The sequence below is a fragment of the Xenopus laevis genome, chromosome 3L, assembly GCF_017654675.1.
Source record: "Xenopus laevis strain J_2021 chromosome 3L, Xenopus_laevis_v10.1, whole genome shotgun sequence".
In the NCBI taxonomy this organism is placed as follows: domain Eukaryota; kingdom Metazoa; phylum Chordata; class Amphibia; order Anura; family Pipidae; genus Xenopus; species Xenopus laevis.
In genome coordinates this window covers 105,833,772-105,846,651 of record NC_054375.1, presented here as the reverse complement: position 1 = coordinate 105,846,651, position 12,880 = coordinate 105,833,772, and the positions used below count along the sequence as shown (strand labels likewise).

At 37.9% G+C, this 12,880-nt stretch overlaps 1 protein-coding gene across 1 annotated transcript in view; it reads right to left on the bottom strand.

Moving 5' to 3' along the window:
* Nucleotides 1–12,384, bottom strand: part of prtg.L (protogenin L homeolog) — a 92,979-nt gene extending 80,595 nt beyond the window's left edge. Inside the window, exons 1-2 of the mRNA XM_018253055.2 lie at nt 12,152–12,384; nt 8,137–8,439 (exon numbers count right to left, since the gene is read on the bottom strand). Of these exons, the coding sequence (XP_018108544.1) occupies nt 8,137–8,439; nt 12,152–12,221 (373 nt within the window). The 5' untranslated portion in view covers nt 12,222–12,384. The remainder of the gene's footprint in view (nt 1–8,136; nt 8,440–12,151) is intronic.
* Between the last annotated feature and the right edge of the window lie 496 nt (nt 12,385–12,880).

Below are 12,880 nucleotides of genomic sequence, written 5' to 3'. Positions count from 1 at the left end.
TTTTGATGTCAGCATACTTTTCATTTCTATTATCGATTGGACTTTTTCACATCTTTATTGCATGAGCAGGACTTTTTAAAGCGAATGCAAAAAACGATAGTTCACCCTGTGTTGGAGAATGTTCACAGCATTCCCCAAATGGGCAAAAACAGTTGAAACGTTGTGTAGGAGCAGCTGCTAATTCCTCAAATCTTTTAGAAAAGTTGTACACCTAAGGCAAAATGTCTTGTATAAACTTCCCCAAATATTTCAAATATTAATTTGCTGGATGTGAAGGAAAGGTTTAATGATCCTGCTAAGTATTAGCCGTTTTCACTGAGTTTAAGGGAGAATGCACAATGTATGGATCTCTGTAGCCAAAAGGAAACTGGAATTTAAATTATTGTTGCAGAATGACTTCACAATTAAGGAACAACAAAATGGGTTTATTAGTTAAGCAAATGGTTAACTTCTAGAATCCTAAGCAGTTCAAGTTCAAGCCAATTCAACAATGATAAAATCAAGCAAACTATGCCTCATATATACAGTACACTGGCAATAATAGTCCAGACCTAACCCGTGGCTGGTGTACAGTTCTGCAACAACAACAGCTCTACACAAAGCAAACACAAAAACTAAATATGCGCTATTTTTACACATCACACATTTGGCAATTAACATGGCCATTCTAAATATTTAGTATGCAATAATCCTATGCTGTCAGTGCCCTATATAACTATGCTTCCCAGCTGATTCTGAAATTGGTACAATGTCCAAGCTACTGAGGTTAAATACAATCAAACCGCAGGAGGGAATTCACTGCACTCTTGTTAGTAACAATATGGTGTTCATTCAATATTTATAACCAAGGAAAATGTTACACATAGTGCTGCAACTGTGTTTTGTCTCTGCAACTTTCTCAGAATCTAGACAAAGCAGACTAATGAGAATTTTTAAATGACAAAAAAATATATAAATGACAAAAACTATACACTATTTACAGCTATTCATAACCAGATATATATTAGTATATCTGTGGGTAGTTATAAAGATTCACAAATTTATATATCCCCATTATGCATCTAGAATCCTGTAAATATTTACTTATTCTACATTCTCTGAAATCATTGATCCAGCAACACTCTGAAACATTTCAAGGCAACCCAGAAATAAAAAGTCCAGAGCAGAATAATTAAGCATGACTAAAATGCCAAGTTAATACAGGCACATAGTCTCACAGACATGGGCAAAGCTGAAGAACTAGGGAAATATCTTGGAAAGCTATTGCTTACAACTATAGTACCTCATGCTTTTAATATCAAAGAATATTTTTACAGAAATGTAAATATGTCCCTCCCATGACTGTCTAATTTTTTGCAGGACAGTCCTGATTTTGACAGCACAATCCAGTTGTTACTGAAATGTTCTGACTTTCTCTTTGATCACCTGCCATAAAAAGATACAAAGTTTCTAAAACTTAAATAAAAGGCTTTTGGCAGAGAGGCCAGAATAAGTGGCAGCTGCACTTAGATACATTTGTAACAATTTAAGATTAGCAAAGACAGAATTGTAACTGTTTAAGATAAGCAGGTCTCTTGGGGAAACTGTGACTTGCTGCAATCCACTTTCATTAGAAAAACTGTAATAACACATAAAACCTGACACTAAAACACCCAGAAATGTGTTCAAACTTTCCATAGCCTGTCAAATTTTGTAAAATGGCTGTGGTATTTAGGGGGTGTGACCATAAAATGGGTGTGGACAAAATATTTTGTTCCTCTTTCTATTTTACAAATGTTGGGAGGTATGTATTAGGCACAGTAAGCATGTCCATTGTATCCTCTGTTTTAACCTTCCTCTATTTTCAACGTCCAAGTCTTTTTTTCACCCCCTGCTTCTAAATCTAACCAGGGGCTGTGCATTTGTACTACAATTAGTTGTGTGTTAATAATTAACAGAGATCAACCATCACTAATTCTTGGCATAATGTTTCATAGTCAGATGTAAGTTAATAGGCCATAAATTCAATAATATAACAGAAATAAATGATATATATATATATATATATATATATATATATATATATATATATATATATATATATATATATATATATATATATATATATATATATATATATATATATATACTGTATACATTGCACCAAAAAGTCAACATTTCTTTACATTTCAAACTGAAATGATTTAATAAAACAGTTGCCCTAGGACAAAGAAAGATTCTCATTCTGGTGGTATGTTAGGGTGTTTGTCCATTCTGCTACCAGCACAGTGTAACCATAATATTTATAGTGCATGCCTGTTCCATTGGTGAAATGGCCACATTGATGCTCTTTTTTGTGTGTGTGGTCATTATTTTTAGCAACAAACTGCCAATGCAAGAGAGGGGTCTGTTTGGTTAATGCAATTGCCATCACAAGATGTGATTCTACCTGAAAATAAAATAAGCTAGCAAATTCTGTGAAAAACATGGGGGTCAGCAGCAAAATATATATTATGTTCTAATGTTACTGGTGCTCCCCTTTAGTAAATTAATCTCCAACTCTGCTTTACATCAGTTTTAATAACTAATATATCTACTCTGTTCATCTGCCATCTAGAGATTCTAGATTTCACAAATACCATGGCTTGTCTTCTCTCGTCACATATAAATCCTTAAATAAAGAAATGATCTATCTCTTTGAGTCTTTTCTATTGCTCTGGCAGCAAGTGTCAAAGTTCTTTTCTAGAGAAGGAATGGAGGAATTAAAGCACTTGAGAAGGAAAATGAGAGGTTCCTAAAGTAAGACTTGCTACAATGATGTGGCTATTCAAATTATTCCACCCGTCTTTCTAGTCAATCATTCTACTTTACTGGAATTGCCACACATATTTGCAAGATCCTAAAGCATTGCTTAGCACTGTGAAATGGAGAATTAAAGTCAGGGAACAGGAATTGCCAAATTGTGGTTAGACTGAGAGTGCAGAGTTTTAGGGCACAGACAAAATTGCCTTCAGACACAGAAATGGGGTGCTTGGGCAGAAGATATCCTTGGAAATGTTCAATGAAATATTGTATATTGTGTAATACTTGATGTCTGTCAAGAGTATTAACCTTGTGAATGACCACCTTGCAACCCTCCAACAGTTTTAATGAAAGCTGCTACAATCCCAGCTTAATGCAACCTGCACATAAGAGGCACATACTGTAAGTTGTATACCACTGAAATGTGTGTTTAGAGTCTTCCTGCTGACTGGGAAACCCCCTTTTAGTTCCAGAATAAAAGATATACACATAAACCCATTACCCAACACAACTCCAAACAGACTTCTTCCTCCACATACACAGTGGAGGCATAATGGTACATGATGGTCTAGTGGGGTAGGGGGGTCGCCTGCAGCCACTTCTCCAAAATTTCGCACACGCATCTGGTGAGCGTGTCCATACACACACACGTCATTTTTTACTTCATCACACTTGGCAAGAAATTCAAATTTCATATTTAAAGGAGAAGGAATAGCATTTTACACTTAAGGGGTGCCAAAAGTTAGGCACCCCCAACTGACTACTTTTACTTACCTGACACCCCGGGCCGGCGCTCCTATCAGCAGAAAACCGGACCAGCCCAGGGTTCTTCTAGCAACCAACATGGCGAGATCCACTTCCTGCTTCTTCAGGTCTTCTCGCAGTTACGCATGCATTGCCCAGGGAAATTTGAAAACCGATGAAGCAAGAAGAGGATCTCTCCATGGTTCTTGCTAGAAAAACACCCAGGGCCCAGGTGTCAGGTAAGTAAAAATAGTCACTTGGGGGTGCCTAACTTTTGGCACCCCAATTGTAAAATGCTATTCCTTCTCCTTTAAATCATATTTAAAGACGCCTTGTCTATTTTCACGCGTTACGGTTCCCTTGTCTGCCCAGAACGATCGTCTAGTTTCTCTCCCTTTATTACCTGGTGGCACCCGAATAGCAGAGAGCTCCTTGGCGTCTGTTTTGGGATACCATACGTGACAGGAGGGGAGTTCTGTGTATGAATTCACATATATACATACATAAGCACGTTCTCAATAGATCCCATCTCAGACATGGCAATAAATTATTCTGCATTTTAAACAATAGACACAGCTGTTGAATGGGAGAACGTGACAATAGACCTTTGGCTAAGCAACTGCTCAGAGTTATAAACCATTCTTCAACAAAGGCAGAAGGGGTTGACAAAAGAAGCTGCTACTCCTAGGCCAAACCATGCAGAAAGAAGGGAAAGAGAAGAAAGATAAGCAAGGAGGACATTGTCTGGCTCACAAATGCAATGGTAACCCTGAGGAATGCCTGTCGAACAGAAGAATATAATAACCTTGCAGATACAAATCATGTATTAATGAGACATTACAAAGGTAGAACTTACATTAAATATTGCTATCTAGCTTCTTAGAATCATTACTCCTTCCAAGTAGATAACTGGTTTAACAGTAAAACTACAAATACGGTAGCACTCTTGGGGAAGGGCCACATTAGCACATTCATATTAAAGGAAAACTATACCCCCAAAATGAATACTTAAGCAACAGATAGTTTATATCAAATTGAATGACATATTAAAGAATCTTACCAAACTGGAATATATATTTACATAAATATTGCCCTTTTACATCTCTTGCCTTGAACCACCATTTCGTGACTCTATCTGTGCTGCCTCAGAGATCACCTGACCAGAAATACTACAACACTAACTGTAACAGGAAGAAGTGAGGAAGCAAAAGGCAGAACTCTGTCTGTTAATTGGCTCATGTGACCTTACATGTAGTTTGTATGTGTGCACAGTGAATCTTACGATCCCAGGGGGCGGCCCTTATTTTTTAAAATGGCAATTTTCTATTTATGATTACCCAATGGCACATACTACTAAAAAAGTATATTATTATGATAATGGTTCATTTACATGAAGCAGGGTTTTACACATGAGCTGTTTTACTCAGTATCTTTTAATAGAGACCTACATTGTTTGGGGGGTATAGTTTTCCTTTAAAGGCCTGTATTAACACAATTACAAAAGTTAAGCTAAGCTTCCTCTATGAAGTAACATTTTAACAAGAGAGAGGTAAAAGTGTGCATGGAAGTGCAACTGCAAAGTAAGCCCAATAGCTATTCAGTTGTTGTGAAACTCTGAACACCAATCAACAGCCAAAAATACACAACTAATGCACCATATGGTGGACAGTCCTACTTTGACAACAGCTAGAAATACCCCTAGATTAAGTTTTTGAGAATCATGGACACGTTTATATACACAAGATGGAAAACAGCGGTTTTGGTGGAATGTTTTCCCAGGGATAGATTTGTGCAATTGCTTAACTACATTCATGTATCCATGACCCTTTGAATTTCTTTAGAAGTTACATGGGACACAGGTTTGCCAAAAAATAAATAGCTTGCATTCCATTATTCTTCTCTGTTTCATTCGTTTTCTTGTGGATTCAGCTAGACTTATTAATAAGATCTTTTTATCCAGTTGCCTGAACAGATGAGACACCATGGAACAGCCAGCAATGACACCCTGCTATGCAGACCTGCTGAGATCAGAAGATAAGGCTCTATTATGACCCCAAAGAAGGGCTCAGCCCACTTTCCAATCTCAGCATTCCTGCAAAACAATCCTTGGTCATAGTTGGATCACTCTGGGGGAATATGAAAGATATGGTCAAAGAATAAGGGTCATCGGCTCTTTATCAGTAGGGTACGCCTCACTCTGAACAGTCAGTAACCTTTTAACCGGGTACAGTCTTCAATGTGCAAAAGGATAATGGCATTCATGCCTGGAGCCCAACCTTTGGTTTTCACTTCTTAAACTTTTGAAGTAAGGCCCTGATCTTCTTGTGTGTTCAGGCCTTAAAACTACTACCCAAGCTAAGCTCCTCGCAGCTCCAAATGCTGCTTTCGGCATTGTGATATTAAAGCACTTAGTAATCTTACTTGTCAAAGCTTTGGCCCAACAGAAAAAAGGCCATCCTTGCCCCCTGCTGTCATTTCAGACTAAGATAGCACTTGCTCTTTGACAAGAGAGAATGCCCATTTAATGCCTTTTCTCCACCTATTTAATATGTATGGCTTGCCTTAGTTATAGGAGTAAGTCATCAGTTTTCGCAAACTGACATAAATATTCCCCAAACAAACAGGCTAAATCTTCCTTTTCTTCTCTAAACATCTAAACACTGGCAATGGTATTAATTCAGTAGAACAATGTTCTTAGGGAAAAAGATCTACAGGATTTAGTGCTTTTAGTTTAACTTCCTTGGATACATGGAAATCATAGAATCTGCATATATTAGCTTACCACAGCTGTGTCCTTAGAAATAATATAGTATAAAAATGAAGTTGGAAAGTAGATGAATTTCACAAAAAGGACACATGCTGATAAAGCAATCACTGGCATTTTCCCATTTTTTTCTTAATTCCTTCAGAAATCTGACCGCAACACAAATTTCCATAGTTCTGTGTATTTGTCTTGAAGCTGCCCATTTAAGATGTTCAGCTCCTTTGCCGTTGTTTCTAGGAGACTGTGAAAAAAAGTTTACATGGGACAAACAAAACGAAAATGCCTTAAGCCAAAGCACACACCATCCATTTCAGGCTATTTACAATTCTGTCTCATGTGAAAAAAGCTTTGGGATATTCTCAGTTGCCCACTGATATCTCTATCACAGCTTGTGAATAACAATTCATTTGGATATATTACGCAATCTTTGAATTTCTTGTCTACTTTAAGGGTAATTTATTGGATTGTATAAAAGTTCTCATTATTGCCTAAGCTATGTACATAAAAAATACTCAAAGAGCTTTCCCGTGTCAATTCATAAAAACCTTTTAATGGAAAATTAAACGTTACATTTTATAGTTAAATCATAATATATATATATATATATATATATATATATATATATATATATATATATATATATATATATATATATATATGTATACAAACTTTTGCTGGAGTGCCCGCACCTCTGACAATGGTGACTTCGAGGTGCTCGATCAATGTTTAAGGAATAAGTGATAGAGGATCCGCACTCTCATTTTCATTTCAAAGTTTTTCATTTTCAAAGTGTATATATATATATATATATATATATATATATATATATATATATATATATATATATATTTTGAGAAACAAGGAACAGCATCTAATGATTGGTTGAAAAGCCTTGAGGCAGCCAGACACAGAGTGTATGAAGGACACTATATATACCAATAATTATATGAAACTTTGCTTCATTTATGGCCAGCTTAGCTTTTACAATTGGTAATAAAGGTGTAGTCCTAGGGTTCTCTATAGCCAGGTATCACATGGGAGAAATACACTCTGCATTAGAAAAATAAATCAATGCAAAATCACATGCGTTGGACCTTAACATCAAACAACCAGAAAAAGCATGTATTTGAGATAAATAAAGAAGCTATTGGACTCTTTAATATATCCAGCTATTGCTATTTTCTTTAGTAATAAAAGCATTACGCTAGCATGGCCCACGAGGCTTCCCACATTAATATTATGTGTTCTACCTGAGGAACCTTGATTATGAAAAAGCACCAGCAGTTAAATAGATAGCCTATGGATCTATTCTTCATTCCACTGCCATGGCCTGTCCCTTCAATGGAAATTGATGGCATCAAACGGGAAATTAAATACATTTAACAGCCTAAGATTGATTATGCTATATGCTCATGTTTTTTCTAACAAGGCTATATTTTGCCTACGCAGAATCCATGCTCATAACTGCAAATGCAAATTTCCCATTTCATCTAACCAACTTGATAAGATCCAGCATATGTTTAAAATTAGCCATTTTAAAGATGGCCGTCACCTTAATCAAAAGCTGGGACTGACAGTTGCCATGGATATCTTCACAGCAGTTGCCTCAAATTAAGATTCTAATATTCAGATGTCAAAACACTTTCATGCCAAAGATTGAGAAGATGGCATGTTAAATTATGGTTAAAAATGAAACTGAAAACACTTTTGCACTGAAGTGTCTCTTTTGATTATTCTTTTTAGAGCTTGGTTGCCCAAAGAGACACAAACGAACTGGCCACATTGCTAAAGAAATTCAGGCAGCCAACACAGGCAGTCCTAGTGAAACTAAACACCAAATAACTTACTTGCTAATGAAAGATGAGCTCTTTGACTCAGAATGGCACCAAATTTGTTCAAAGCCAAACACTGATAAAATCCTTCATCAGATTGCTCTCCTTTCCTGCCCTCCACCTCACGGATATACAAGGATCCATTGTGAAATGTGGATATCCGTTCCTTCTCAGAAATCTTTACTCCATTCTTCATCCATGTGACTGTTATTGGAGCTTCTCCATTAGCCTGGCAGTCTAAAACCACTGAATCTTTCCGTGAAACAATTACATCTTCAGGTTCTTTAACAAACTTCAGATCACTAAAACACAAAATCCCTAGAAAGAAAGAGAAAAAAAATTACCCTGTTAGACAAAGTTAATATTTAAGATAAATACATAAACTATACTTAACATACATAGCATAGCAACCAAAATATAAACATGCTAGAGACGATTGGGCCCCTGGCAATGCAGGATGCTATGGGCCCCCTCTGAGGCGGGAAAAAATAGACAGATTGGGTATATCCAGCCTGAGAACCTTCAGCAGTTGTTAAACTACAAAACACCCTATAGTGCTAGACAGCCTCCTGGAGAATTATGCAGATGAGAAAAGTTGTGCATGTTAAATTTTAATTTCTAATTCTTTTTGCATCTATATTGTTGGACATCGCTAGTGTATATACTGAAAATGTCTTGTTAAACAATATAAGAACTTTTTTGTACTTATTTATGTTCCACTTTCCCAGCCTATGTAATTCTGGAAGAAATCTGCCCTTCCATAGCCAATCCTGAATAATTGCTTTAACAAATAAAAAGTGTACTGTATCATTATTATTATTGTACATTTATAAAGGGCTGACATATTCTGCAGCTCTATACAATAAATGGGTGTATACATTGAATGTAGAGATTTACATACAAAGCAACCAATACAAGTAGTAAATAAAGATGACCCTGCCTAAAATAGCTTACGCTGCACCTACTAGAACACAAATAGTTCCTGAAGTCTGTTTGCTTGTTTATCCCCAATGTGTGTAGCGATAAATCTTCATGGGTGCTTGCAAAAAAAGTCTAAGAACAGAAACGGAAGAAGAAAAAACGCAAAAGCTAAGGTTCCCCTTCATTAACAACGTACCAAGGTTTAAATCTGTCGACTAATTTTACAAGCTTGTCACACAGATCCTAAACAGGGAAAGTCATAAAGGTTTGATTTTTACAAGAAATCATTAACATACCCTTCATTTTATGAACAAGCAGGTTTTCCAGCCCTAGGGAGTTTTCACATTTCTACACCCATCTTCTGTGAGTTCACCTTAAGTGACAACTGGGACATATTTGTACATATTACAAATATTCACATATTACAAATGCACATACTCTTTAAATTGATGAACTTCTCTTCAGAAACTGCAATTTGAAAAACTATTTGTTCCGGGATTAAACACAGGCACTCGCACTTTTTTTTTCTTTTAAATCTATCCATCTGTTAAGGCAGCATTTAATACCTCTTTCACTTGCTCAATTTACTTCATTTCTCCTTTTCAACAGATACATTTAGGATATGGACAAAGCAACTTCCTAATATTTGTGACTCTTGCTGCTAAATCACAGTGGGATAGGGATTAGGAAATCTTTATTTGGACGTTTGTGTATTGCCAACTGTTACAGAAATGCGGAACTAATTGGTTACTTACTGTCTCATGCAGTGGGGATTGCTTAATTACCCAATACAGCATTTTGTGAACGAAGTGCTGTGCCTTTTCTAACCTTACAAACCCATTTTGCTTTCCTAATCCATCACAGAGCAAGATGAAAAGAAAAGAAGAAAAATCTCACCCCCAGGATAGAATCTCTGTCGCCATACCTTTAATCAGTCTCTTTAATCTTTGTTTAGAGCATTAAGGCTTAAGATGACATGTAGACTTCACCCCATTATCAATTGATTTCTCAGATCAGGATCAATAACTCAATTCTGAAAGCCCCCTTGTAATCTGAGATATTTTACACCAGATAGTGTGTAGTGGGTAAATAACATTTTCAAGCAGTTTCACTGCAGTAGCTAAAGATGTGTAAAATCTGTTACAAACAAGCTTTATCTGATCTCAATTCCCAGCCCAGCTCATCATCCAATCTCATCCATATCACTTTATATTACTGGCTACTGAAATAACTATAGTCTTAATACACAATGTCCCTTTCAGAGAATTAAGTTCTCTGTGGTGTTCATAAGAAAAAAGAACAGATCTTATATTTTGATAGTTTGGAAATTAAATGTTATTTGTCATCAAACGAATAACAAATAATGACACAAAAGACACATCAAGAATAAATAAATCCTTGCCAGTGTCGTTGATTCCCTTTCTAAAAAGTAGAAGCACAGCAAGTTTGCTTACTTTCTGTCACCAGGTTATACAACATGACATCCAACGCAACAGCATACTGACCAATAAACACATAATACACATGTTTTGTTATATGAACAAAGGGAGATGTTTCTTTTTTATTTTGATTTATTTTTCAATGCATGGATTGTTTCAGTTTCTGACCACATGTAACAACAGCATCAATGCAGCCCTTAATGGGTTTATTTGTCTACAAGTAAAACAACAGAAATACTTTGATTTCCCGAATTTCATGTCGTTAGTTATTGAGTAGCAAAAAATGGCAATGGAAAGATAATATTTAAAATATGCAAATATAAATGCAATGCTGAGGGCACAGGGCAGTCATTGGCCTTGTGTAACCCTATTTTAATTTCAAAACAAGTATATCATATGAAATATTTTGGGTTCCCTTAAGGTCATTCAAAGCCTGTGAGTGCCGAGTTCACTAAAATGCACTATTTGTAGCTTAGCTGTAAGCAGGCATATAAAATACAAAATAGAGACATTAACACATCCACACCATTTACATTGGTTAACCTGGGACCAGAACAATTAGAAAGGGTTCAACAAAATCTCTCTAAGCTCCTCTGAGTACAGAACTACATCATATTTGTATATTTCTATACATTCCTTTAAAGATATAGTAAGTTATAAATGCACTGTAATGGATTTATAACCCCTGGCCATAATAGGGATGAAGTGATAGTATGAAGGAAGGAACAGAAATAAATATGCAGCTATATGTGGCAGTTGAAGGAGGGATGCCAGTGGTATGAAGTCCATAATCTCATGGGGTTTAGCAGGACCCACATTTAAAAAGAACGGTTTGATAAAGAATTCATTAACATTGCTTATGAAAGATGGTTGTCCAGCCTATATAGCCAATCATTTGTCTTATCTTCTAATTATAAATGATTGTCAATGGCAACAATGTAATTGACAGCAGGAGCCATTTGCTGGTTAATATCGATGGTATTGTTAAAGCAGGGATGTGCAGCGGAATTTAAAGATAAAGGTGGATAAATGTGCAATTTCATTGTGGCAGGTAACAAAACCAAACTTCATAAAATTGGTCCTTATTAAACTACAAGTCTGAGCTGAGGGGGGCCACCAACTGAATTCTGTCGAAAGGGGTGCGGGAGAGCATCAGTCGGGTATATACAGTGGTACCCAATGGGGATGAGGTGCGGGAGGGCATCAGTAGGGTATATACGGTAGTACCCAACGGGGCTGAGGTGCGGGAGAGCATTAGTTGGGTATATACCGTAGTTACCCAATGGGGCTGAGGTGCGGGAGAGCATCAGTAGGGTATATACGGTAGTAACCAGTGCAGTGGGGCTGAGGTGCGGGAGGGCATCAGTAGGGTATATACGGTAGTTACCCAATGGGGATGAAGTGCGGGAGAGCATCAGTAGGGTATATACGGTAGTACCCAATGGGGCTGAAGCGCATACCGGACGGGACCCCATTGAATGGGTCAGAGAGTGCTGTTGCCGGGGCTTCCACTTAGTCGCACAAGGCACTTTCCCATGTATTGGTCAGCGCTAGTCAGTGTTAGTGAGCGCAGAAGGTCGCGCCTTCCTCCCCTCACAGGGAGGCGACACCGGCACTTATCTTAAAGCAACTTTCATAGTAAAAAAAAAAAAAGCCCATTTAGCACTCACCTGGGAGGCTGAGCAGGGTTAGCCAGCAGAGTAGTACCCCGTGGGGAAGTCGCTGTGTGCAAGCCGCCATTTACTGAGCTCCTTGTAGCATGCTCGAGTCCTGCTGACACTTACAGCTCTCTTTGCCTCTGTGACTCGAACAAGGATCTCCCGAGTCCTTCGGGGACTTTTTTTTTCCTAGAGCTCCTGCGCAGGCATACGAGCCAGAAGGAGGCGGAGGGAGAATAGCACGAGAGAGATGGGGGGGGGGCTGGTCAGTGGGACAGGGAAAGCCTTGGAGTGGCCGGGACTACATAGTGCATCCTGTTGTGTAGCCAGGAGGGGGGCAGGGCTGAGGTATGTGTGTCCCACAGCAGCACAGGGCACGGGGGTCAGAGGTTGGCTGAGTTCTATGTGGTGCCATCCTCCTCCGCACACTCCCTATAGTGACAGAGCGGTGCCCCTCACTTCCCTTGCAGTCCCACGGCTTGTGGCGATAACGTGGGGACACCGTGTGCTGCTTCCCTTATTTATGTTGTAAGCTCGCTTGCACTGCACATGCCACAGGGCACGACCCCCTTGTGTCTGTTAGCATTTTGCATTTCATCCTGAACTTAATTATATATGCTTGTTCATGTTTACTGTAGTGTTGCCTTGTGCATTCTACCAATACATTTATTGAATTGACAGGTAGACAAACCCACTCAGTCTCAGGTTATAGCCTGGTGCAGCAATGAAGAGGTTAATTGC